General features: G+C 35.9%; 1 protein-coding gene across 10 annotated transcripts in view; it reads right to left on the reverse strand.

The window, feature by feature from the left end:
* CC2D2A (coiled-coil and C2 domain containing 2A) overlaps positions 1 to 22,940 on the reverse strand; it is a 65,254-nt gene that overhangs the window by 7,352 nt on the left and 34,962 nt on the right. For 9 of the 10 annotated variants that reach the window (XR_003257647.1, XM_026090627.1, XM_026090631.1 and 6 more), the window contains 12 exons: positions 22,490 to 22,693; positions 16,941 to 17,033; positions 14,879 to 14,970; positions 12,904 to 13,068; positions 11,418 to 11,523; positions 9,899 to 10,008; positions 9,686 to 9,782; positions 8,253 to 8,351; positions 7,139 to 7,315; positions 2,900 to 3,103; positions 2,323 to 2,412; positions 1,485 to 1,598 (listed from right to left, as the gene is read on the reverse strand). Coding sequence is in view for 9 of the 10 variants with exons in the window: in XM_026090627.1 (XP_025946412.1) it covers positions 1,485 to 1,598; positions 2,323 to 2,412; positions 2,900 to 3,103; positions 7,139 to 7,315; positions 8,253 to 8,351; positions 9,686 to 9,782; positions 9,899 to 10,008; positions 11,418 to 11,523; positions 12,904 to 13,068; positions 14,879 to 14,970; positions 16,941 to 17,033; positions 22,490 to 22,693 (1,551 nt within the window). In the remaining variant the exon portion in view is untranslated. The remainder of the gene's footprint in view (positions 1 to 1,484; positions 1,599 to 2,322; positions 2,413 to 2,899; positions 3,104 to 7,138; positions 7,316 to 8,252; positions 8,352 to 9,685; positions 9,783 to 9,898; positions 10,009 to 11,417; positions 11,524 to 12,903; positions 13,069 to 14,878; positions 14,971 to 16,940; positions 17,034 to 22,489; positions 22,694 to 22,940) is intronic. The other variant, XM_026090632.1, reaches the window with a different exon arrangement.

Raw genomic sequence — 22,940 nt, forward strand, 5'->3', positions numbered from 1 at the left:
GAGGATAATGTTTTTTGGCCAGCAGGCACTATACAAGCAAGTGCTAATTTGTGACTCAAACTAAGCTTGCTTTTATATATATATGGTATTATATAATAAATAATCATTAACTTTTAGGAGACTCCTTCATTCCCTTAGCAGATAAAATAGTTTTATGCTATGAAAAATACAATTAAATGTAACACTTTTAATGAAATAAGATCATGTTGCTAATTTCTCTTGTAGAGGTAAATTTAGGTATGTCTCATCCCTGTACAAAAATATGAAAGATTAAAAACTTCTGTTTATATGTAAGAAGTGCTCAGTACCTACCCACTTAGTATGACAGCTCCCTGGCAAGCTGCATGTCCTACATATTTGTCTGTCCTTCCCCTCTCCCACCCTCCTGGAATTTGGTGCATCCCATAGCTTGAGGGATTGGTCTGCAATACTCAGCATGGCTTTTTTGCTCTTCCTCACCTTGAAATACCTGGAATAAGCCCCCTCCTTACAGCATGCATGAACTGAATGCTTTATTAAGGACTACCATGAACATCATATTTGGACAAGAAGGAATGTAACTGAGTACCTGTTCCTGATGCTGCAGTAACAAGAATGTGGTAAAGAAACAAGTCTAACAAAGATTTTCCCCAAAACTCTGTTCAGCAAAACTTTCACAGGTGTTCGGTAATTTGAGATACTAGTAACGGAAATTAACATTATGAACAGTCTTGCCATGTCTTTCAAAAGAGCAGTATTGGTTACTTGGACATCTGAGTGTTTCACTGAGAAAAATGCATCTCCTAATTGGCCAACGAACCTCAGTGTTTTATTTCTTAGCCAGTCTTAGCCAGACTGCTGCCACAGTGGCCTCACAGCATAAACAAGATACGCAGTAGCCTAAGAAAAAGCAGGCTGCCTAACCTGCCTATGTTACAGAAGACAGACAAAGATTGACCATTTGAGTCTGAAAAAAATCTATTATTTCCTGTTAACTAAACAGCTCTTTACTCTTGCTGCAGCTTTCCTAACAGCTGGATGGATGCATGTATGTGCCAGCAAGAATCCTTGGCAAGCAGTTAAATCCCACCCTGCCACCTTCCCTTTATCCAGTCCCACCCCACTCTGTCACAGATTGTGTCTTCACGACTGAGACGCCTTGAACAGACTCTCTCCACTGCCTTTGTCCTCGACAAATCATTTACAATAGCCAAAGTACAAAGAAGATTTACAGATGCTTGATATTGTAATATAACAGGACCACAGCTGCTACTACATTCAGAATGGAAGAAAGGGTCCAGGAACAAAAACAGACTATACTTATACTCAGATATGCTTTCAATCTATTTTTTCATTCTCTGACAAAATAGGGTTCTAGCAGCACCGACGTTTAGATTACTTCCTGGAAGAACATGCCAACACGAGACAATTCCATCCCTTGGTGGGACCCAAAGACTTCAGAGAATAAAAATTAATATTCAGACCAAATGAAAATATCCTCTTACCTCAGGAATAGCATTTCCAATTATAAGCCAGGCCTTTTTCCCCATACCAAGAAAATAATTACACAAAAGCACGGCATGTTCTTCCTCGTCTCCCGCCAGAAGATCAAGAAATTGCTATTTGAGATACAAGAAAAAATCTTGCTATGTAGTTATCAGTTATCAGTTCTGTCTTCTACTTAAAAAAAAAATGTAATACTCTTTCCTAACACTTCTGAAGCAAAACAGGTCTTTTGTCTTCTGACTTATTCTAAATTTTGCAGAAAAGTATTGAAAAGGTAAAAACATCACCTATGATTAACTTATTACCTGCTGTCATTCTATAGATGTCAGGATTTACTTGTACATGATGGAGAAATATGCTAAATCTCCCATTATTGCTGACATTAAATGCAGTATTTTTTTCCATGGTTCTTTGGAACTACAATGATCCACTTTAAGCCTAGTTTTAAAGCCTCCATCATCAGTCAGCATCCTCTTACCTGAGCTTGACAAGACATTTTGATTGCTTTTTAAGGGAAAAAACAGGAACAGCTTAAAACCTTAGGTATTCTTAGCAATTCATCAATTGCAACCTATCAAAGATTAAAATTTTGGCATACCTGTATCAGGATGAGCAACTTTTCTCAAGCACTGGTCCTCAGATAAAGAAATAATGTGTTCTTTGAAATAAATTGTTTAGAAAGAAAAATAGTCCTCACCGTCAGAGAATCTCAGAATAACTTAGGTCAGAAGGGACCTCAAGTGCTCATGTAGTCTAATCTGCCCACCCCCAAAAGCAGGGCTACTTGGATGCTACATCACAAGCAAGAGGATAAGGAACTTCTGTAACGTTACTTACATCTGATGTACTCCACAAGTCACAAATTCCAGCAAATGACACACTATCTGGCAAAAAAGGAATCAAAGCAACATATCGGGCCACCAATTCCTGCAAGAAAACAAAACAGAGCAAGTCACTTCTCCAATTCACTACACAGCTAAGTAATAATAGCATTATTATACTAGATCTGAAACATAGTGCTGTTTCCACAGAAGTAGTGGACAAAACACTGACTGACCTCATTACTGTAACAGCTAGCTCATTTGGGAACTCATCTCACAGACTGATATGATTTACTCCTATTGCAGTTTTGCTTAATTCTTTGTCTTTTAAAGGACAATACACATTAATTTACCTGTTTCTTCAGGATGGAAGTGGAGACAAATACCCTTTTTCAGCATTGTTATGGATATGCTTACTGTGCATCACACATATTCACAAAAAGTTTAGCTACACAGTATGTGTAAACTTTACATGCCTGTGTGTGCATGCATGGACACATGCACACACACATGCACACAAACACACACACATTCTGAAATCTATATCCCATGATATTGTTAAGATAACTTCGTTATCTTTTCTAAGTACTTACTGCTGTTGTTTGAGAACTATTTGGGTGGGCATCAAGAAGCTCCTGTGGTGGATTCAGAGGTTTGATATATCTGGTAATAAAAACTGATTTCCCACTGAGGTCAACTACAGTTGTTAGGCATTGGCGGCTTGGAAACTTTGATGTACATTCGGCTTCATACTTTGCTGCTGCTTGGAGCAACTTCTCATCTTCTTGGGTATCAAACTTCAAAAGACAGTAGAATTTATATGAAAATCGTCTTATTTATAATCTGGGTTTAACTATTCGCTATGTTTTGCCTTATTTCACCATTTACAGGAGCATATGAAATGAATATAAAATTATTTCCTAATAGCATTTTGAAATTTCCATATAGTACATACTCACAAACAGATATGAAAGGTCCAGCTAATGAAGAATCAGGTGATTTGTGTTTACTTATGAACACACATAATGACCTGTACCTATAGCTGGCTTTATTAAAGCACTGAAAATGCAGTGAAAGTTAAGCCATAGTAAAACTGCAGGGATAACATCACATATTAATTTAAAGATGAACAGTTATGATCAAGTACCAGAAGACTGATCTTACATGCTATTCACATAACAGTTACTCTATTCAAACTACAATTGGGGTTAAGCACAAAATCCCAGTAATTTTTATATAAATCATACTGGGACAACCCTGGAAAATGCCAAAAATATTTGCAGAGAAGGCCAAAGACATTTGTAGATGAATTCTTGTATGTCAGACTTGTCTAACATACATGCTGTAATTCTATATGATATTTTCCAGAAGCAAAAATAGGACTCAAAAGCACACATCGAATTATGTAACGATGACAATTACTTGCTCTTTGTCACCCAGGATATCATCTTTTAAAGGTCTTAAAATCAGTCAAAGTAGTTTTATATCTACTTAGACTCCATTGTAAGTTTCTAGTGTTGCTGAGAGTTAAAGCTTATCCTTCATAATATTTTGGTTCAAAACAAACCATTTCATCTTTTGTTACACTTTTTCCTCAAATCAACCAGCAATGGAACTGCTGGGCAGTGCCCTGTAGCAAGACCTCCGCAGAGAAGGCAAACGGTGTCGATTCTTCTCAACCATAATTAATGGCTGAAATACGCAGCCTCCAGCATTTTTAAAATTTTAATTTAGTAAGTCACTGCAAATATTACTGATAAATAAACAACTACTATATTAGAGTCAAATGTTACATTCAAAGTGCAAGAAGATTGCTGAATGGCTCAAAACCAATTTAATTTTGAACAGTGAACAGCAAGAATATCTCGATTTAAATTATAAATATTGTACCTTCTTAAGCATTTCATTCACCTACACAGAAATTCAGGCAAGAAAGAGAAAAAATGGTAAAGGAAGAAAAAAAGATGTTGTAAAATTAAAATAAAAATTACGCTTAGCATGCTGAAACTGTATACATGTATTTCAAATGATTTAAATACAGCAGTAACGGCAGGAAAAGTAACAAAGGACAGCAAAAATATTGAGTTATTTTTTGTCATTTCACTCTGAACACTTTCTATGGTAAGAAATCTAAACCAGGCAAAACTCAGGGCTTGTTTACAAGCAGCAAAGACACAGCATTTAATGTCTCTGTGACAGAATTATGAAAGAACATGAAGAGAATACACTTAAGCACAGATCTACATGAAAAAATGTGATCCACAACTGCAACACGGTAGGCTTCTTACTGATGTGGTATATGAGCTCTGTCCATAAATCGGTTCAGTAATTCAACACTTGTGAACATGGTGCTGGCAAAAAGTCATTCCAGAAAATGACCTCTCTTACTAATCGAATACAACAGCAGCACAAATCCTAACAGTGCAAGGTCCTTTGCCTCTTCTCCCTTCCCTTGCGCCCCCCCAAACACATGTGTGTGCGTGTGCACACATGCACACGCGCACACACACAAACAAAATGCACTGAACTTCAGCAATGATCTGGAGAGAATGCCGAAGTGTGATTCGTATTTGTCTTCCCTGCTGAGACTGACCTCGTTCCAGACTAGTTCCACTCTGTTTTGTGACATATGATGCTGTTATCTGTCCACTGGAAAATGAATTCCGCTCACTTCATATAAAGTTATCAACAAGCACTAACTATGATGACTTCCTATCCCGAAGTTGAGAGACTCACAGGCCAGGGCCAATGGGCAATGTCAAATGAGCAGACAGTGAAGTGGATTGAGAACTGGCTGAATGGCAGAGCTCAGAGGGTTGTGATCAGGGCACAAAGTCTAGCTGGAGACCTGCAGCTAGTGGTGTCCCCCAGGAGTCAGTACTGGGTCCAGTATTGTTCAGCTTATTCATCAGTGACCTGGATGAAGGGACAGAGTGCACCCTCAGCAAGTTTGCTGATGACACAGAATTGGGAGGAGTGGCTGATAACCAGAAGGCTGTGCTGCCATTCAGAGGGACCTTTACAGGCTGGAAGGATGGGTAGAGAGGAACCTCATGAAGTTCAATAAAGGGAAGTGCAGAGTCCTACTCCTGAGGAGGAATAACCCCATGCACCAGTACAGGCTGAGGGTTGACCTGCTGGAAAGCAGCTCTGCAGAGAAGGGCCTCTTATCAATGCATTTAAATATCTGAAGGGAGGGTGTAGAGAGGATGGGGCCAGACTCTTTTCAGTGGTATCCAGTGACAGGACAAGAGGCAACCGGCACAAACTGAAACACAGGAAGTTCTGTCTGAACCTGAGAAAAACTTCTTTACTGTGAGGGTGCCTGAACACTGGAACAGGTTGCCCAAAGAGGTAGCAGAGTCTCCTTCTCTGGAGATATTCAAAAGCTGCCTGGACAGGGTCCTGAGCAGTCTGTTCTAGGTGATCCTGCTTGAGCAGGGGGGTTGGACTAGATGATCTCCAGAGGTCCCTTCCAACCTCAACTGTTCTGTGATTCTGTACGTATGTATTGTTCCAAGTCCTAATAATAAATTATCTAATCATTTAAGCTACTTAACCTTAAAAGTCATCCAAGAATGCATGTTACTCATCTTCTTCATTTTCAACAGTACTAAATCGTAACAGTTCTCACAGTATTGAATGAGAGCAAACAGACAATATGAAAGGATAAATTCCAAGATTATAATTCAATAGAAAGGATTTTTAGACTGCATTGTATGATTTTATAATTCTGAAAAAGGAATTACATAAAGATAAATCTTTCTCTCCAATTCCAGTTTGTAATAAATGATCGATGTAGCACTGAATTCCCAAAGAATGAACTGCTGCTGTTTTTCATGAACAACTTACATCCTTGCTGGCTGGATCTCAGAATCATTGCATGATGTTGCATAAAATGGCAAGAGGTGTATGTGTTTTAATTATGTATTACTGTTGCTAGTGCAAGAAACTTCTGGTTTAGCAAAAGAAATGAAAAATATAACAGCTGCTTTTTAGAAGTAATTATCTTCAAGATCTGGCAGCACTCATGAAGCAATAATAAATACTATAATTGAATAGTACAAACACAGGAACAAGAAAATGCTGCATTTTCTATGTTTGCACCTTGCTTTTCATCCACTGTTCATATATACTCACATGAATACTTTTTAATAGAATAATGATTATGGAAGTAAATGGGAAAATTATATGCCCATAGATAATGAAAGCAAATTTGCTTTCCATGAGCATTAGAACCAGATAACTGATAAAAGTTATTCCTCATGCTTTAAGTGTCCATATAACTTAATGTTCAATCACAGGTCAGCGACATAGTTGAAATTACGACTAACAAATCACAGATTATAGTTTTTTTAAAATGTCATTACATTATATACACAAGGGAGAAAGCAGAGATGTCTATTCTATAAAATTATACTTATATCACAAAAAAATTAATCCAAGTCCACTACCAGCAACATCTGAAGTCTAGCTGATCTTGAGCAGTTTTAATAGTATTTAAAAACTTCAAAACTTAAAAGTCTGTTCAAGACCAGTAAAGAAGTGAAGAATGCAGCTTAGATTAAGAATAAACTTGTATCATTACTCTTGAAATACCAAGAGGATACAAAAAAGTGATAAAAACCTTGCATTTCAGCATTTATTTGTGGGTGGTTAAAATATTAGTAAATCAAGTCCAATTAAACTGAACTGAGCTAAAAACTCTTGAATTAGAACACTCAGTATTTGTGTTCATGTCCTTCAGGACACTAAACATACCTATTTACATGCATCTCATGAACTGCACCACTGGAAGCAAAAATCAGGAAGCTCAGTTACTGATTAGTTACCTTTTCTCTGACTGACTCTCCAGGAATGAGCTGTGGTTCAATGGTAATAAACAGTGTTATATACGAGCCCTCACTCAGGTTTCGCACAGAATCATAACCTCGATCGTTTCCCAGGTTCTTTTCTTTGCTGTAGCCAAGGAGAACTGGAGGAATATCCACCTTAAATGTACCATCAATCTATAATATATACAGAGAAATACTGATCTGTACCTATCAACCATTCATAACCAAGACTAACAATTGTCATAAAAAGCAAAAAAGCAAAACTTCCTTCTCAAATACATTTATTATGTATATTCAAATCTCTCATTTTATTGCTTTGATATCTTACTCTGAACTACAAAACAATAATATCAGATAATATGGCACATACACTAATTAACAGTGGAGAAAACATGAGACATTTCACTGTTAAAAGTAAGTTATTATTTGCAACAGGATTTCAGGCTCTTTTGCTTATTATGAACACTAATATTTAATGCAATGGAAATCATACACACTAGTTCTTGGAGGAAGAAAGAATACAAGCCTTTCACCCTTTTTTTTGAAACATGCATTTTTTTTTTATACATACGTACACTGTAGATCCACATAGAACAAGTACTTTGAAAAAAACAAAACACAAATTTTTGAAGACTAACATCACGCAGGAAGGGTAATGTGTACTGTCACACTGATGCTCTAGTTTCATGCCCAATGCATTAGTTCTACAGTCAGAATACTTCCCTGCAAAGAGTAAAAGATCTTGCTCTTCCTTGTTCGTTGACCTATAATAATGGTGGTCACATTATCTGACGTTGTCTGCATAGGATGGCCAAGAATTTATAAAAAGAAGGACAGGTCTTCTTACTACTTTGCCTCTTACTTAAGTCAATGCAAACTTCATCCGATGGGGGACCACAGCCCTCCAGCACTCAGATTCATTGATTGACATCCCGAGTTGAAGGTAGTATCTGTAATTAGTGATCTAGTAGAAGCAAGTGGACTAGCGCTGACTAGACATACACTGCCCAAAATTTGTCAGCAATGGAAAGAACCCTGTGCTTTCTTGAATCCCATGACAATTATGTTCTGTAATGCCTGTTATTGTGTATAAAGTATTATTGACACTTACCCTCGCCTGAAAATATATGGTAGTAAACGGAATCTTAACACATCCCAGCCAGTGTCTCTCAACACGAGTGTGGATTCCACTTCCTCTTTCATGATCATCCTATTAAAAAGTAGCCTAATATAAAACTTTATAAGAAAACTTCATTTCCTTTAACTCAACCACTGGTTTCATCAAGGTATTAATAAAAATTCTGTATTGTTTTAATCTTTAATTTACTATAAGATCAATTACTAATAAGGCAATGATTATTCTGCATGCTTTTCAAGCTTGTCAGATGCTGAACAAACACAGAAAAGTCACAGTCCGTGCTACAATGTACTTACACTTCAGGATTGGACTCCTGTATAACTTGTGATGGAGAAGTCAAAAACCTGACAAGGAGTCCACTAGAGCCTTCCCAGACAAAGTGCATTAAGCTCTAATCTTCCAATGAAATGTTTTACTAATATTTAAAAAGACCTTTTGAAATTAAAATTATATGAAAATCTAATTAACCTCTATTGATTGGAAGCATTGTCTCCATGTGTATTGCCTCTCAATGATTTCCAAATCCAGTATCATCAGCTAAAGTCAAAAAAAGAGATTTCTCTAGATGCCAGAGTGACATCTGAGTTTCAGGCTGGATCTTTCCTCCTTCTGCTTCATCAGATAACATGTATGCTTTGACCATGTATGAATTTTGAAATTCTGCTCTCAGTGAAAAGTGTGCATTATTTACTTCTGGGTGACATTTTCAAGAGTGCTGAGCGCTGATATTTTTGTGCATGCTGAGTTCACAGGGAAAGCTTTCACAGGTTTCAACAGGGAAAGGAGTTATGCCAGTACTGAGCGCTTACAAAAGTTTCTTTTTACTAGCATTTGCTGTTTTTATCTCATTCCAAAAAATTATTATAAACTATCAAAAGATGTTCTTTTAACCAAACAGCTTGAAAAAACAGGATGAGATGGAGCATAAAAAAAGGCAGTTAATCAAAAATACAGCAATTGGGATAATTCATCTGGAATTTAGGAAAAAATGCCGATAACGTTTAACAAGGTAGAATTCAAATTACTATCCACAAGCTATACGTTGCCTCTCAATTTTAATATCTTCAGTATTATTTAAGATATCAGTAAGCCAGACTACATACACATGTTCAACTCTAGCAACAGATTATATAGTAAAACCTTATTATTATTATTTTTTTTTTTTTTACAAAGGTTAACACTATAAAGACTGCTCCATGGAACAAACTTACAGTACTGATTAGATATAACATAGTAAGGAATGACAAACAGAGAAAAAGACTGTCACAGGAGGATGAAAGATACTGCACTGAAGTCTTACTCTGTCAACTTCAAAAACTTTGTAATATTCTGTAATACACATGATACTAAACCTTTTACAACTAATGCTTTAATATATCAACACTGACCTTCTAGTATGAACTCACCTCTCCAATATCATAAAGTACTTCATCAAAAAGATTAATGAACACTTCATCCTTCACTGACTGCAAACTGTGGCTGCTGTAGTCACCATTAGGGGCTCTGGCAAGGTTAAATAAACAAAAATGATTCAAACAAAACAGATAAACTTGAACATATCTGCATGCTTAATTTGAATTATTATTATTCAGAAATGATTTGGTTTCAATTTGCCATACCTAAATGGAAGCTCAAGTTCCTCATTCCAGTTAGGGTTTGGACCCTCTGCTGTTGTTGTCCGGCAGAGAGTTCGCTGAAAAGAAACTTCTACAAAAGGACGGACTAAAACCTGTAAAATGCAATCAAAACAAAGGAAATAGACTTCTATAACAATCAGTTAGAACATATTAAATTATCCATTTACAATGTATTTAGAAGAATAAAAATATACTTTGTGGAGGTCAGTCTGGTCCAGCTCAGACAAAAACACTTTAATGCACCTTAAAGATTTTGCACTTCCAGGCTTTTAAGCATTTATGACTTTTTAAATTTATTTTATATGTTAGCATTTCCAAAAAGTGATGTGTATTCAAAATACATACATATACCCACATTTTTTTCCCCCAAGACTGGGAAAGCTACTGGCTAATTAATCAAAGATGGTAACCAAAACAGAACATGTGATCCAGTCACCAGTGGAAAAAAGTGCATTTGTATTCCCTTATCTATAATCCAAGACACCTACTGCTACAATCCTGGTTGCGTCTGAAACTAGCCCTTCATGCTATCTATTACAGATAAGCAACTTTTAAACTAGACACAACAAACCCCTAATGTGATTAAAAATACCTTAATGGAACATTTTATTAACATTTAAATGCATATGGCAGAACCTTTTCTAGATTTCAAAAAGCTATAGTTTTGAAGCAAAATCATAAGAAAAACAGAAACAAAAACCAAAGGACATCCATCTTCCTTCAGAAGCATGATGAATTTCATTCTCCACAGCAAGAAAAAGTAGCTTAAGTATCAGTTGTAAGAATGGCCAAGAGTGCATTGGGCCCAAAATTCAGGCTGCAAAAATGGCTATAAGCATGTCCATACAGAAGAGTAAGAACAGAGCAGATATATGATATTTTACCCTATGACTTTTCCAGGCTTCAACCATTTTCAGATGAAGGACATTCCTAAGCCTGTAATGATTTTTGCATTGGTAACTCCAGATGGATCCCTCTTCCAAACACTTGCCCAATGTCCACTTCAATGCAAACAAACCTCTTCTGTTCACAATACATGTAAGCATCTTCACTGGGCACCTACTAAATGCTGCATGAAATACCACTTTCTTTTGTTTGTTTTGAACCTTGCTCCTTTGAGCTTTATTTAAGGATCCCTAGTCCTTGTACTGAGCGAGCCACTGAACAGTCAATCTCTATCCACCCTCTCCATATTACTAATAACCGTGCATCTCTAGCACATTCCTCCTTCTCCTCTACTCCCAGTTATTGCCATTCTGGTTGAAGAGTCCCATCATTGTTCATTCTATAGTAGCTATTTCCTATTTTTGACATCCTTACTGCCCTTCTCTGAACTTTTTCCAGCTTTATTCTATCTTCTTGGAGCTCAAGGAATGGGCAAGCCAACGTCACTAGCAAGATACCTTTTTGATGGTAAATGTTACTGTTTGTGGAAAAGAGGAACACTCACAACTTCATATACACAAATGACTGTTTTGATTTTGCCAGTTTTATAATATACCTGGTTGAACACCCAATCTATATTCTCGCCTGGGCTCTGAGCTGAAGGAGAGGCTGCAAACATTTCATTAAAGGGCCTTGAATGTCTAGATGGTTGCTGAAGTTTGCTAGGAGAGGAAACAGACAACGATGAGAAAAGACAGAAGACATATTACTAAGTATGAATCCCTCACATCATCTATTAACTATAAAAAATTTTGGAAATGCTTCTGAGATTTTTATGTCATCACTTTAACCTAGGAAACATGTTTATTTGGTTGAAAAACAAGAAAAGAATGTTGGGAAGGGTTAGCAAGTGTGTAGCTCTTGTAGGCCTCACTGCAAAAGCGTGTTTTGTGCCTGGAGGCTCATTTTTCTGAAGACTTCATAAACCCCAGATTTTCTTTGCCTCCCCTGCACAATCTCCATGTGCTATAGATTTTTCAGTTTAAGACAAATCCCCACAGAATTCATAAACTGTGTAGACTTAATGGTATCCGGGCAAGGCCTCTATGACAAAATTAAACCCATAAGTACTATACAGTCAGCAATCCATGAATGAAAAAAATAAATGCAAGTACACTTATTTTTATATTGTTTCCACATAACATTTTTGGTAATAACACCAAAGCAGAGATTATAAAAGAAAATTATTTCAAACTGAGAAAGCAGCTCAAAATAAGACATGATATAATGCAAGAAGATTGGCAGAGTTTTTAGTTATTTTTGTAATACTGACAATGAATTGAAGCTTTCATCTTCCTTTCCTCTTCATCAAGACGTTTCTAACATGAATTGACTATTTCTCAGTGTGAACTTATTTACAGAAATCCAACAGAACTTTTACTATAGTAAATAGATAAAAGAGTAGAAGGTGCTCAATTCTGTATGCACAATAATCAGCTGGCCTGAAAATAACTGAGTTAAGAGCAAGGTATATTTGTTTTCAGGGAAAGAGAGAATGCTGTGCTAATACATTGCTTGTGGAACTGAACCAGATTGTTCAGAACAAACTTAAGTATCTCTGCATGACACAGCATCATGCAGTGAAGGCATTTCCTTAATATGCCTGAAGGTAATAGTCACCTTTAAAATTAGTCGGAGTCTAATTAATCTCAATCTACTGATTTAAATAAACAGTTCATGAAGGAGAAGGCTAACAGATTGTTAAGGTACAATTCATCTGTTACCACTAGTCTTACAACATTGTCAAAGCAGTAAACTATTTTCCAATCATTTTTTTCCTCAGGCAGATGAATATAAATTTTTGTAAAACATTTCCTGAATTTAGCAGGTATTGATAAATGATCAATAAAAGTTTACAAAACAACAGTACTTTATTATTAAACAGCAACATAAATGTATATATGTTTTTATCACAGGGATCAAAACAATACATGATGCTGGATTTCATTATTAGTTACTTCAGATGTCCCCAAAACAGCTGAAACCAGAACATAAATCTGAAAATAGATAAATGCCTACTTAAAATAGGCATTTAACCATACCTCACTGTTTTTCTCACTGGAATATCATAAGCTCTAATGACGTTCACTAATAGCTTTATGTCTCCATCGGATAAGTTCTGTGCTGTAACCTTCTTCCTTTCTTTTCTTCTTGGCTTTAGTGGTCGTTTTGGCTCTGCCAGTTTGAAAATGCTGAGTCCCAAAATACTAATAATCGTAAAACAGAGATTTAGTCATTTTTGCATAGGATCCAGATTTCAAGTGTTTCCATGACGCACATGCAAATTATGCACTAACAAAAAAAAGGAAATATGTATACCTGTTAATGCGATACAAAACTCTATGAAATGTCCAATTGTTTTAATTGTTTAGTAGCAGACAACCCACTTGTGTCTTATATTTCATAAATTCTAACTTAAATGTGCAAAAAGGATTTTTTTCAAAACTAGGTAGAATATAAATGAGACAATTAGAAAACTTCCAGATAGATCTAAACTACCATGCTATAAACAAGGTATCTAGCAGATGACAACCAGGATGAAATATACAAAAAAAAAAAAAAAAAAAAAAAAAAAAAAAAAAAAAAAAAAAAAAAAAAAAAAAAAAAAAAAAAAAAAATAAAAAAAAAAAAAAAAAAAAAAAAAAAAAAAAAAAATCTAATTTCACAGCTACATACAACAAACAACAGGCTACAGAAAGGAAGCAGAATGAATATGCCACAACGTACCCTGGACCCTCAGAACTTATAACCCATGGCAAAGCAGAACCAAAGAAAAAAAAAATGAAAGAATAAAAAACAGAGTTTTTTTTTTCCACATCATTGATGTTAACTTTAAAAATGACAGAAGACATTCCAAAATCTACTTTAAAAACTGATAGCCAATAGCACTATTTCGTCATATATAATTAAAAAGTTATATTAATTGCTGTTAAAATAATAAAGAACTGTGAGCTACTGAAATATTAGATACTTTAAACAAATCAGATATTACCCACATTTTAAACCTACTAACTATATAAGCTGATTGGCAAATAGTACCCAATATGAATTAGCATTCATGATAAAATATCAACAAAGCATTTGATTTTAAAGAACTTCAAAAGCTGATTATAGTCTCGTTTGGATTTTTCTGTTCCGTACTGTGAAAAAATGAACTAAAAAAAAGAATGGAAAGAGAGCAAGTCTCTGTCTCTCCAGCAGATGGGACTGTTTAGATTTATACTGTTGATTCTAAAAGCTTAGGTCATACTTTAGGGTGTAATGCTTTTTGTGAACACAAACAACTTCTACAAGAAAAAAAGGTAACTATCATTTGTGACTTATTTACTTACACAGATTTTAAGCAAACAATGTTAAGTAAGAACCATCTATGTTGTAGTAACTCAGAAATGTCAGAATCAGCAAGTATGGAATTTGGAACAAAAATGCAAAGAAGATGCATAAATAATAAAACCAATAAATAGTAATCTGACAAGAAAAAAAGAAATTATTTCCAACAGCAGTAACATTTCTGAAACTAAACAGTGTACAAAGATGTCCAGCAACAGCATATGGAAATAAATGAGACAAAGTAAACAAAATCCTTGATAAAAATTTATTCCACATTATTTGCAGGGCAAATGCACTGACTCAAAGAGAGCACCACCTGCAGAACCACCAGTGCCATTACCTCTGACACTTGTGGTATTTGGAAATCATTCAATCTAGCACCAGCTAGGGCTCTGCTCAGCTTAGCGTGATATAATGCATCAGTATGTGATCTGATAAACCATATTTATATACTATCACATTATGTCTTCCAAAGATACTTTTTTTCAAAAAAGGAAGTTTTGATGCACATTTTTATTCAAACACTGTACTGGCAGAGGTGTACAAAGTGCTTGGAAAACTATAGACTATACCAAATATAGAATAATATTAAAAAGTCAGTCACCTCACTATACTTTGCAAAATAGGATCAGAGATGGTTTTAAACTAATTATTTTGATTTAGAACCAATACAGATAGCTCCCTTACCCCAGGCTGGGAATCTCCTCTTCATTGACGAGGTCAGAGAGAAGGAAATGATGTTTTGCTACTAGGAAACGGTTTATTACTGATTCTTGAACCTGTGGATGGTGGGGAAGAGAGATAAAAATTACACTTTTAATCCAAAAATCACTGTAAATACTTGCATTCTGTCTATCAAAAATGAACAACAGAGCCCAAATATACATTAATTCTCTTCTCCCAGTTTTAAAAGACTCATGGTAAGGAAAATGTTCTTTCCGACAGATATTTCTTCAGAACATAATATAAACTTATTCTATGAGTACAATGATTTCTCTAGAGACATACCAGATACCCAAATGTAAGAATATATAAAATCATACAATCAGAAAAATGAAGCTTTAGCTGATTGCAGCAAAAAAGAGCTCATCATCACAATCAAAACAATAAATGACACTGAAAAACATCTTTTTTGGGCACCTAAATGAAGTTACAGAAAAGGCTGTGAAGAAATCTATATGGTATTAATTATGGGGAATAAAGCCCTTTGGAGTGCAGGACAGAGAGTGAGGCATATTTTACAAATACTATGATTTCAAATAAATCTATTTTTAAAATTCTCAATTCCTTTCATTTCTATGCTGGAGTGATAGACTGAAGTACACAGACGAAGCCGTTGCCCTTTTCCCAAAAACTATGTTGATGAAGACTGAAAGAGTGATGCCTTAAACATTTTTTCTCACAAATAAGTCTAATAATGTCTTTATATATTGTTCTAAGATCAGCGCTGTAACATCAATAACAATTTTCTGTATTACATCTTCTTCTTTAATTATTTTCAAAATCTTTACTAACATATGAAATATTTCTTTGAGTGAAATGATAGGCATAAAAAGATCACATTTCAGAGTGATCTGAATTTCAGATCTGATATGAGCTATCTATTTTTTAAGCACACTTGATAATTTATGAAAGTGTAAAACATCCACGTTATTTTTAAGACTACTTGTATTTCATCTGAAAGACTGACAAATATAGGTACCATAATGTGTGTTACTCTGTAATACTGTACTATTATTCAGCAAACTGCACAAACAGCATTTTTAAGTACACACTTAAATACCATGCAAAGCATAACAGCCTGACATAGACTTGAAAGCTTTATTAAAAACAACTTTTGATATTACCATTTTCAAATCTGGGCTTTGGCACTTCCCTGGACTTGACTGGAAGATTTAATCACTCTCCATTATCTCTGATTCTTTTATGAACCAGTATTTCTAATAGGCAATGGGTTCCATCTCACACCAAATCAATCTTATCCTCATATTAATCTTAGAGTTTTGCCAGCTGGCTAGGATTTGTTTCACCTTTCAGTTTTTCCAGTGCTGGTAAATCCACAGCCATGTTTTTATCACTTCCTACTCTGCCAAAATATTCTGAAATTGCAAATCTTTCCTGGATATAGGACCAATATTTCCTCAATTTTTTTCCTAAGGATTAAAAAGAATGTCACTATAACAGAATGAACAGATTAGGAAAACAAAATTAAGACAAGATAAGGGGAAGAAGATGATACTATAATGCAACAATGAAGGTAATGTGATGGAAGATATGCCCTCTGCCTTAGGTTGCTGGACAGGATATACTTACTCCCTGCATTGTATTAAATGATTCGAAACAGTGGTTAAGGCCACTCTCCTGGAAATAATGTAAGTTCTTAGTATGACAGCTTTCAAGAAGGAAAATGGGGAGAATGGGGAAAATGAATGAATATCTGGTACACAACAGTACCTTAAAGGAAGAAAGTCTCTAGGACACCGTAGCAAAAAACTTACAGAACAGCTAGGACAATCCAGAATGTCTGCTCATTCTGTGTATTGCATCTTTTTCAAGAGCGTTACATCAGTCATGCTCAAACCTCTACTTGTTTATTAGGCCTGTTTCAGGACTAACTTGGAATTTTGAAGACATTTGCAGGTCATGTTTAGAGATGAATCAGTTCTTAATATTCATGGAAATAAAGCATCCAAGTATAGCAGCAATGCATGGCTTAAAGAAATATGGATCCACATTTTTTGCAACTTACCTTCTGTAGATAGTTGGCAACAATTGCTCTGTGTGCATCCAGGTAATGTTTGCTGTCAGTCACATCCCTCTCACGTAGTCTTTTCTCATAGTCCTAAAGATATTTACTTAAGTTTGTTACTTAATATATATACAGTGCTTTATTACATACAATAGTAAATATTTCATTAACGTATGGATCAGAGTAAACCAAAACAGACGTCAGAAGTTTAGAAGGTTGTTCTTAATGCGAATGTATATAGCAATAGCACTGCCCAACTTCTATGAATGAAGACAAGAATTCTGTTACGTGATCCATGTGGCTTAAATTACTAAAAATAACTTTGAAAATGTTCCTTTCTTCTTTTTTTAAAGCTGAACTTTGACTTGCTGCCATAAACTGAAATCCCATTTGAACTGGAAATGGTATATCTTACTGCAGCTTCAATAGGTAGAGCCCTTTATATACAGAAGTGATGCAGTCTTCACAGAAGATGGCCTGAAATTTGAACTGCATTTTAATATATATAACTAGTTTTCACAGAGTCTAAACACTGTAAGAAACTTCCTGTGGGAGATTTTGCTGAGCTATTTTTAAGTTATATTCAAGAAATAAAGAAATTTTATAGCACGATAAATCTTTGGTTATATGAAGTAAGAAAATAAAAGCTCTTTAATCATCTAATATGTGAGATTTTGCTTTGCCTGAGGTTTGATAATAGAGTCTGTGAAGTCTAATTGATGGACTGAGATGAATATTGGTTACCCCCACAAGAAAAATATTTAGGAGAAGCATTTGGTTCATGCAGAAAATTTTGGTGAAGGAGTAGTTTTCAGGGTTGTAGTCACTCTTCTGGTGGTCCTCAGAACTACAATGAAAACTGTACTGACAGATGCAACTTTTATTCAAAGAATTTTGAGATGTTTAAGAAAAATGTCTCATAAATTAAGGAAAGGTTAAAGCTGACTGAAATTTTCAGATGAAAAAAGAACTCTCAGTTTCCAGACAAAATATGGAACCTAGAAGTCCAGGAAGACTTCCAGGATCTGTAGCGAAACTGATCTTCCTGTCACTTTGTGACCGTTGTTACTTCAGAGAACATCAGCTTTCCCCTGAGATAAAGGGTCCTGGAAGCACATTCTGGAAACACAGTGTTTCATTATTTTGAAAATAACGATTTATCTGACTTTTCAGTGCATAGGAAATATTGGTGGTTTTGAACTACTTGAGTTCAGATTAGAAACAAAATAAAGCACAAATAGTTCTTCTGAGCCAGAAATCTTAATTTTTAGGTAGATCTAATAATGACTAGGTCAGAAATCCAATGATGGAGTTGAACATTTGATACATGCACCTGAATTACTTCCTTCAGAATTTTTTTTACTGCAAACTGAATCACTGATCATTAACTAGTATTTCTTTTCTGTTAGTATCAAAGGAACTTTCAGAAGAAATAGGGAGTGATCATAAATTTCCGATAAAGCAGATATTCAGATACAGACTGATTGGTCCTGACTTTGTTACTGAATAACTCAAATTGAAACACTTCCCATTTGACATAAGACACTTGTGATTGCTTTATTTCTGTAAGTGTATCAAAACATTGTGTTCATTCCATATATATCTAGTCTTGAATTATCAAAATCCTATGGCCATGTTGCCAGGTTCATAGGTTATGGTGACAATCTCATTTGTTCTGAGATGACACATCTGTGGTCATAGAGAGATTTTTATACTTAGATCAGGAAGCATGGCTGGAACGTCAGTATGCGGTGTTCAAGGCACCAAAAATATAAAGTAAAAGGTGATTTCACAGTAGTATTGGATGTTAGTACTGCAGTCTGCACAAAAAGATTGGACTGGGTAAAACAATCACTTCGGGAAGCACCACATTGGGAAAGAAAAGTAGAAGATAATTTTATGGCATAATACTGGAAACTTGCAGGATCAAACTTAAGATATGACTACAGATTTTGTCATTTAGGAATATAGGTACAATATAGATTGAAAATATCACTACTATCAATGCGTAGAATGCAGTTATTCCTGGCTGGGATAACCTGAGGAAGCATGGGCTTGAATAGACTGTTAGGTACGTCGAAAACTGGATGGACAACTGAGCTCTAACAGTAGTGATCAATAGTTCAATGTCCAGGTGGTGACAGTCCGTTAACTATCAGAGTACCCCTGGGGTCGATAGTAGAGCCCATATTGTTCAATATCTTCATCAACAACCTGAATGAGAAGACACAATACACCCTCAGCAAACTATCCAACAATACAAAATTAGGGAGAGTGATTAGTGTAATGAATGATGGAACAACAATTCAAAGGGCTCCTGATACACGAAGACTATAACAACTGAAATCTCAATGAAGAAAAGTCAAAATTCTGCATCAAGAGTGGAATAACCCCATACACTGTGATGGGCGAGTGAAGAGTTAACAGGACTGAAGTTTGTCAATTGATATGCAGAAGAACTGATAGCACAAGAGCTGACCTGCGCAAAGCTGCTGAACAGAGGACTTAACAGGACTAAAGTCGTCTACCAACCGATATGCGCAAGGATTGATATGTATAAGGCTGCGGAATGGCAGCATTAACAAGACTGAAGAGGTCTGCCACCTGGAATCTGCACGGACCCCCGGGGAGGGAAGAAGCAATACGGAGGTGTTGTGGTCTTGCCTCGCCAGCAGGGTCCTCCCAAGCAGACAAACAGACAGTCCTGTGATTGCGAAACTTGCTAAAAGTCAGCAAAAGCAGTGTTTGCCCAGAGCCCCAGCCGTATAAAAAGAGACTTGGGAGCTAGGAGAGTTTGAGCAGGGACGGGAACGTGACCTGACCATCCTCTCCGGCTGGACCGTGAGTATCCCCCCCCTCCCCTTTTCCTGGGACGCTGGGTTAAGGTAACTCCTCGAGGTTGAGAGCCCTCTCACTAGGAGAGTGAACAAGAAAGCTTTCAAGTAGGGATAAGCAGTCCTTCCAATTAATAACGCAGTAATCGACGGTTTCAGGTTATCCTTTCTAAATTAGTAACTGATGGTTTTGTGTTATCCTTCCTAAATTAGTAATCGCATTATTTTAATGGATGTTACTAATCCAAGAACTTGTGTGAGGAAATAAACATCTTTTTTATTATTATTATATTACTGTCTCAGTCGTTGCTATCGAACCTTCATAGCATGACAGCGTGACACACTGGTACAGATCTGAAAACAACTACCAGAATAAAAGTCATACTGAAAAGAATATGAGGGTTGTGGTGGATGCCAGGTTTAACGTAAGCCAACAATGCAATCTGTTCAAATATGGCTAACCATGTTTGGAATTGCATTAGGGGTAGCATGGCCTACAGACCAAGGTAATTATTAGCCCCCCCCCAACTTGGCACTTGTGAGGCCATACCTGAAATACTGTGTCCAGTTTTGGGTTGCCAGTTCAAGGAAGATGGGGAGAAACTGGACAGGGTCTACTAAAAGACTACTGAGACAATCGGAGGCCTAGAGTATATGACATATGAGAAGAAGTCATAAATCCAGAATAATGTAGGTTGGAAGAAACCTCTGAAAGTCATCTGATCCAACCCCTCACTCAAAGCAGGGAGAGCTTAGATCAGGATGCTCATGGCTTTTGACAGTTGAACAGTTGAAACTTTTGAACAGTTTAAGGATGGTGATTCTACAAACTTGCTGGACAACCTTTTCTAGTGTTTGAATGCACTTCTTCTGAAAAAGGTGTTCATATTAATTAATTGAAATTTCCTTTGATGTAACTTGTGTCCATTGCCTCCTGTCCTATCACTAAATACCTCTGAGAAGAGTTCGGCTTTCTTCTCTGTACCCTCCCATAGGTATCTGAAGATAACAATCAGATCTGCCCTTAGCCTTGCCTTCTTAAGGCTAAACAAACCAACTTCTTTCAGCCTCTCCTTGTATGCCATGTGCTCCAGCCCTGTAGACATTTTGGTAACCCTACGCTGGACTTGCTCCAGTGTATCAGTGTCCTTCTTGCACTGGTAAGTCCAAATCTGGACAAGGGGTTGGACTTAGTCCGATGAGGAAGAGATTAAGAAGAAATCTAGTATCTGCTCACAACTATTCAAAGAGCAGTTACAAAGATGAGGGAGCCAAGTGCTTCTCTCTGTTGCCAGACAATGTAACAAGGGACAATAGTCACTAAATACAGCTTGGAAGGTTCAGGTTGGACATGAGGAAAAAAATTTCAGTAGAAGGGTAGTGCAGCACTGGAACAGATTATCCAGAAAGGCTGTGGAATCCCTCCTTTACAGTTTTTCAAGACTTGGTTAAACAAACACATAGCTGACCTCGTCTAGTACTGGCAACAGTCCCACCACTTCAGTGGAAGGCAGAACTAGATAACCTCCAAAGAACCTTTCCAAACATATTTCATGATTCTATGAATTTTCAGATTTCTTCACTAAATGGCTAGTGAACCAAGTAGGAACACTAACATTTAAATTTAGTTTTGGTTAGGGTAAGGACATTAAAAAAGATCATGTCATATAAAATGAACTTGGAATGAGTGATCGTGGGGATATTCAATTTACCCTAGATGGAAAAAACATTGAAAACAATTCTTTAACTGTGATTTTCAATTTCAGAAAATAAAATTAAATGAACAAAACTAGTCAGTAAAATCAGCTGGACCAAATGTGCACATCAAAGATGATAGTACATCTTTAAATAAAAGATACAAAACTAATCTGGAATTTGAAAAGGAAAAAAAAATTATTGTGAAGACCCAGAAGTGACTGAATCAATAAACATCTTTAAAAAAGATGTAATCCAAAAGAAATGGAAAAAAGGAATTGTTCAAAGATATTTATATCAGAAAAAAGTAGGGATAAAACAGCAGTTGCTAGAATTCAAGATGACTCCGATCCTGCAAAGGCAACAAACACACTAAAATGTTGTTTAGCCACATAAATTGCAAGAGAACAAAAGAATGGGTGACTTAACACTAATAATGGAGTTGAGATTAAAGATAATTGAAGTAGGACCCAAGGAATAAATGCACACATTACATTTCAGCAAGGTAACGTACAGTTAGGCAAGGACAGGGTAAGCTAATTGGAACAATGTACTGAAACAGAAATTCCTACATCCTACGTTCAAGTAAAACTTAAAAAGGTTTTAGTTCTTGTTAGCTTCATCGCTTCCACCATTCTCCATAGAAGGGGCTCAAAAGTTAGTAAGCCGAAGTCTGAATTATCTTCGCATTACCTTTCTGTATTTGAAATTACCTTAAAAAAAAAAAAAGAATCTTAGAACATTCGTGCCTACAGTAGTTGCTGTATTTTATTTTTCTTCTTCTACAGTATAGATGTACAAGTATTTACTTGGAAGAAAGCTATCCTAATTAGATTAAGATAATAGCACAAAAGACAGAAAGAATAAAATTCTCATATTTTTCCATGTCAGCACAGCCGTATGCTGTTTAAGGGACAAAATGCCTGTAATGCAAGTCAGATATTATTGACATTAAAACTAGAAAAAAGAAAGACACTTTACTAGAGAACATACTTCAAATAATTTCAGAAAACATTCTACCTGAAAGAGTTTCTCACTGATTTCTCGTTCATGCAAAGGGACTGGCTTATAGTTTCGGAACTCCGCCACCTCTGCATTTCTGAGCTGCAAGAGTCGGAATCTCTTTGATCTATTAAGTTCCTCATCGGAAACAAAATTAAATTCTTGCTGCAACTGTTCCAGTCTGAAGAAATCAGGAACACGTGCCTCTCCACTAGTGGCAACCTAAGTTAGACAAGTAACTGTTAGCATTTTGATACCAAGCAAGAAAAGTCTATAACACACTTTTGTAAGACTTAAACATATACTGCAAGAATGTTCATTTTAAACAAAAGCAGTTGAGATGGATCAAACTGAGACTGAAACGTTATATATTTAAAAGCAGGTTTTTGTTGAGCAAAGTGCATAAGAATATATACGTAAGGACATACTAAAATTCTACTTCCCCTTAATTTAAATAAAATATTAGAGT

This window comes from Apteryx rowi, unplaced genomic scaffold (assembly GCF_003343035.1).
Source record: "Apteryx rowi isolate R43461 unplaced genomic scaffold, aptRow1 scaffold_864, whole genome shotgun sequence".
NCBI lineage: Eukaryota > Metazoa > Chordata > Aves > Apterygiformes > Apterygidae > Apteryx > Apteryx rowi.